The 5,363-nt window shown below is 51.3% G+C and overlaps 1 protein-coding gene across 5 annotated transcripts in view; it reads right to left on the bottom strand.

Annotated features, from left to right (window-relative positions):
- Nucleotides 1–711: 711 nt before the first annotated feature.
- NBEAL2 (neurobeachin like 2) overlaps nucleotides 712–5,363 on the bottom strand; it is a 149,931-nt gene continuing 145,279 nt past the window's right edge. For all 5 annotated transcript variants that reach the window (XM_069095908.1, XM_069095904.1, XM_069095905.1 and 2 more), the window contains 2 exons: nucleotides 1,593–1,728; nucleotides 712–1,505 (listed from right to left, as the gene is read on the bottom strand). In XM_069095908.1, the coding sequence (XP_068952009.1) occupies nucleotides 1,404–1,505; nucleotides 1,593–1,728 (238 nt within the window). In that variant the 3' untranslated portion in view covers nucleotides 712–1,403. The remainder of the gene's footprint in view (nucleotides 1,506–1,592; nucleotides 1,729–5,363) is intronic.

The raw sequence follows: 5,363 nt of genomic DNA, 5'->3' as shown, positions 1-5,363 counted from the left end.
GTTTTAAGAAAAGGAATGGTAGAAGGCTAGTTCAGTCCCATTATTTTAGAGTAAGGAATAGAGAATCAGAGGGAGGAAGAAAATTTGCCCCAGGTTATGGAGCCAGGACTAGGTAGAATCCAGGTGTGTTTCGCCCTGCCTTAGGTTTTTGCACTCAGTCCTGGTCATGCAGGACCGAGTCACTCCCTCACTCCACAAACGTGCAGTCCTGAGGGTACTGGTACTTGTGGCTCCCTTGGCAGGCAGACTGGGGACATCAAAGCGAAGAGGCCAAAGGGGCAGGTTCTGTGGTCCCCTCACCCAAAGGATAGTGGGGCAATTGGGCATTTGTATGGTGCTACCGCCTGACTTCCGTGCCACGTTAACTGTGGCTTTGCAGGACACGGTGGGTATCACTATATTGACATTTGTTTCATTGTGTGACGGTGACCTACTTCATTGGTATGGTAAATTGTATCCCTGTGTTGACCTTCCAAACACACCCACAGTGTCCAGCACAGTATAAGTGTGCTGACTGATCGCAGGGTGGGTGTATCTTTGCATTGTAGTACATTCTCCTCTCCAAGGGTTTCCATTCCTCACCCTCCCACTGAGGATGGGCTTTCGTGCCCTTGGGACGCCTCCGAGTAGGTGAGGGGATGGGGCTGGACCTCAGAGAAGCATTCCATGCAGGGTTCAAAGCCTGGCAGAGAGACACCGAGACGGGGCAGCTACAAAAACTGAGCAAGTTTATTGTTGGGGGAAGGCCACTTACAGGGGCAGGGTTAAGGCCACGGCACCGGGCACTGGCCCCTTTGTGCTTGGGGGTTTGGAAAGGAGAAGACAGGCTGTCATGGCCACCCCCCCACCCATCCCACTCTGGGCTGTGCAAAGTGCTGCCACGTGGACAAGGCCCAGGGGCTAGCTCCCCAGGGGAGGGCGGGCCACCCCGCACCGCCCCTTCCTCACCCACCCACCCACAGACAAGCCTGACTTCCCTGGTCCAGCCAGAGAGAGGCTGTGCTTCCGCGCCCCCGTACCAGATAGGGGGCGGGCCTTTCCTAGAGATCCCAGCCCCCACCAATCCCTGAGCAGAAGGGCGGGCATGACACCTGCAAGCAACAATCCCCTTCCCCAAGGCCTATTTAGAGGCACGTGCCTGACCTCTGGGCCCGGGAGGGAGGTGTGTTCAGCTCCCGAGGAAGGGGCAGTCTCCAGGGACCAGCCGGAGGGCCCCACCCATCCTCCTAGGCATCCCACCCACCCCGAGGTGGGGCTGGGGCCCGGGAGTCGGCCCGTCTGGGGACCTAGGGCCAGAGCATTTGTTCTCCCGCCCCATTCTGGAGGAGGAGAGGAGGAGCGGCTTGGAGTGCGCTAGGGACGGAGCCAGAGCGCCTGCAGGAGGGGCTGGCACCGCCAGGCATTCACTTTGCCTCGGGTGGGTTATATTCCGTCTCTCCGGATGACACCTGCGAGATTCGCCGCGTAGATCTCCAGAGTCTCCGGGCAAACTGCCCCGAACGCACCTGGGAGGGCAGAAGAGATAGGTCTGGCTCCCTTCCGGGCTCTCCCTCTCCCCACCCGCAGGCCCACCTGGGGCTTCGTCCCCTCACCTCCGAGGGCTGCCCGGCTCCCACGACTATCAGCTTGCCGTCCTCCAGCCCCACAAGAATGTGGCTCCTCTCCTTGGTCACAGCCACACTGTAGATGGGCACCTTCATGGACAGCGAGGGCACGGCTGGGACCAGACTACGGATGAGAAGGGAAAAGAAAGGGCCAGGTGGGGTCAGAGTCGGGAGGGGGCAGGCTGGATGGCCCTATCCACATGCTGATGCCTCCTGCTACCGGGGGTTACAATGTTAGGACAATCCCGTGAGAGGGAGGTAGTCTGTTTATCATGCTACATTTCCAGATGAGAAAACTGAACAAAATGTCCACCTGAATTGGAACCAGGCCTGGAGCTAAGGAAGAAGTACAGCTGGGTGGCTAAAGCTGGCCTTCCAGTTAGGAAGAACTGCTAGCTGTCTGACCCTGGGCAAGTCACTTAACTCACGTCTCAGACTCAATTTCCTCAAGTGTAAAATGGGGGATAACAATAAATAGATCTCCTGGGCTAGGTGGTGCAGTGAATAGAGCACCCCCCTGGAGTCAGGAGAACCTGAGTTCAAATGTGGCCTCAGACACTTAACACTTACAAGCCCTGTGACCTTGACCAAATCACTTAACCCCAATTACCCTGCCTTCCCCCTCCAAAAACCAATAAATGGGTCTTATTTCATAGGCTTGTTGTGAGGATCAAGTGAGATGGCATGTAAGTGGTTTGCAGATCTTAAAGAACTGTATCAATGCTCACCATTATAATTATCACAGCACATACTTGCAGAGCTGAGACCTCCATTTCTAAGGTCTCTTCTGGCTCCAACATACTCTAACACTACCTCTGGAAGCAAGAGCTGGGAGAACAGGAGGTCAGGGGAACAAGGACCAAAGGCAGGCTCACCCAGGCTGGAAGGTCCTGGAAAGGGTCTAGGGCAAGATGAAGAGATGGGATCTGGGCCTGGAGAGGCCTTAATGACAACTTCCAGGTCTGGGAATCTGACTCTGTTCAAAGCGGGGGAACTTAGTTCAGGAGGAGCTGCTCACTTTATCTAGCTGTGGGAGGTCCTAGGATAGGTATCACCAGAATGCCCCCTTCTGTGGCTTTTTAAAAGTTACCAAGCACAAACCAGCCTGTGAGGGAGGAAGTCCAGGAATGAACCAGCCTTCTTTTTACAGAGGCTCAGGAAGGGCAAGGGATTTGGCCCCAGTCAACAGTCATTCAGCTCATAGTTGACCCTAAGACACTCTGACTCCAGGTCCTGGGTCCTTTCCATTAACCCATGCAATAATATTATGGATCCTCAGATAAAAATCCTTGATCCTTGTTTGTCTGTTGGTGGGTTGTGGTGTTTGGTTTTTTTTTTGGGGGGGGTGACTTCATCTGGGCAGAAAATTCCTTAGACTGGCAGCAATTCTTTGGTAACTTGGAGCATTGGCTAGGGGCACTGAGGTGAAGTGACTTCCCCAGTCACACTGCCAGGGTGTGTCTGATGTGTCTGAACTGGTTGGTGATTTGCAAGTGACTCCTTGTCCCTTCACCCTGACACAGTCCTCTCCTGTCAGTACCATGACTACTGCTTATGCACCTGGTGTAGGCCCCGGCTGGAGAGAACTAGATGGAGAAAAAGGAGCCAGAGCCTGTCTCTCAAGGCCACACCTTGAAGTCCAGGATGAGGAAGGAGAAAGAACAGGACTGCTGGTATAAGAAGACCTGGCTCCAAGCCTAGACCTTCCCTGAGTGGGCTTTCCTAGGGGATAAAATGGGGACGGAGTGAGCCTTTCTCTTCTCCTACTTCACATGGGTGTTTTAAATAAAATAAAGCGGTGATGCCAATGTAGATAGGGACTGGACCTGGAACTGTATCAGCACAGGAAACTCTCTTTCCCAGTGAAGGTCCATCTGTACCTTCTCTGCACCTTAGAATCTTTGAGAATTAGCCAAAGCAGAGGTATCAGACACGGGGTGCACCCAGAGACAGCATGCTGGCCCACAACACGCCCAATTAAGCCAGATTCAAATGTGATGGTGACTCAACCCCAACTGCTTTGCCTTCCCCCCTCCAAAAAAAAAAAAAAAACGTAACGGTAACCTTGGGCAAGTCACTTAACCCAATTAGCCTCTCCTCTCCAAAAAAAAAATTATTTTAAAAAATATATAATGGGAACATTTTTAACAAAGCAAATAAAAATACAAGCAACAAAGACAACGTGGTTTTCTGAATCAGTATGCCAACAGGGATCCACCTGTATTTGAGTTTGACACCCTGGCCCAAAGGACAGAGAAGTTAAGTGATTTGCTCAGGGTCACAGGCCAGACCTGAACCCAGATTTTTCCAACTCAAGTACAGAGCTCTCTCCAGTCCATGACCTCTCCAGATGGAAGAACTAAAGCTAGAAGAGAAGAGGACAACGTGCTGGGAGGAGATGATATCCTAGTCATGGGTGGTGGTGGGACAGATGTGGGGAATCCATAGAACATCTGAAAACTCTACTTGGTCCCAAGGCAGACCCAGGGATGATCCTTAAGGGCAGGGATCTTGAGATAAGCATACGTGGCCACAAGGACAGTCAAAACTTAGAGCAAGAAATGACCCCTTTGGGATTATCTAGTACAACTCCCTCATTTTTCAGAGGAGGAAACTGAGGCCAACATAGGGGAAGGGGCTTATCTAAAGCCAGGCAGCTAGGAAGTGAATGAACAGGGATTTGAGCCCAGGTCTCTTGACTCCAAACCCAATGTTCTTTCTTAGGGTTGGGGTGCTAGAGTGGAGGCAATCAAGGGAAAATTTCGGTGATGTAACAGAATGTGATATAAATTTACAGGCCAGGAGTCAGCTACTTGAGGCTGAACTGGTGTGCCTGAAATGCTGGATTATAAAATCCTGCCTCTTGTAAGGGCTGCCCAGCAGGTGGGGATGTTTGCACAGAAAGGCCATGCCAGATGCAGAGCAGGGAAAAGCCAGGCCAAGGTGACTGCCACCAAGCAAGAGGAGACGATGAAGAAGGGCAGAAAAGTCCACAATGGTGGGGAGGGGCCTTACTTATCTTTGTACCTGCCCAGCACTCAGCCCAAGGTTCTACACGGAGTAGGTGACTAATGAATGGATTAGCTAATTCATGAATTAATTTCAATTTAATTCAACAAAGGTTTATTATGTGCCTACTAAGTGGCAAGTGTGGAACTGAGTGCTGGCTTTGTGGGTGTATGGGGGCAGATCCCACAGTTTAGCAGAAATGGGCCCGTCCTTGGGGAATTCCCTGTCTGGAGATGGGGGGTGGTGGTGGAGAGACACAACACACTGGTAGAACAGATTATAAAACAGGGCAGAGCAACGAAATACTAGGGAAAGTTAGAAGACTTTTCAATGGAATTATTATCATTCATTTATTCATCCATTCACACCTACCAGATTGTAAATCAGTCAAGGAGCATTTATTAAGCACCTACTATATACCAGGTACTGTGCTAAGTGTGCATATAAAGAAAAGTGGGGGGGGGGCAGAAACCCAGCCACAGCTCTCTAAGAGTTCCACCACACCAGGGGCTATATCTTATCTGAATCTTCATTTCCCTGGAGCATAGCACAGGCCCTTGTAAATGATAGGTGCTTAATTAGTGGATTCATCCATCCATTCATCCATCCATCCATCCATCCATCCATCCATCCATCCATCCATCCATCCATCCATCCATCCATCCATCCATCCATCCATCCATCCATCCATCCATCCATCCATCCATCCATCCATCCATCCATCCATCCATCCATCCATCCATCCATCCA

The sequence above is a fragment of the Petaurus breviceps genome, unplaced genomic scaffold (assembly GCF_028583685.1).
Source record: "Petaurus breviceps papuanus isolate PSGF00001 unplaced genomic scaffold, PetGlider_PUasm1.0 227, whole genome shotgun sequence".
NCBI lineage: Eukaryota > Metazoa > Chordata > Mammalia > Diprotodontia > Petauridae > Petaurus > Petaurus breviceps.
This window is presented reverse-complemented; position numbering and strand designations above follow the sequence as displayed.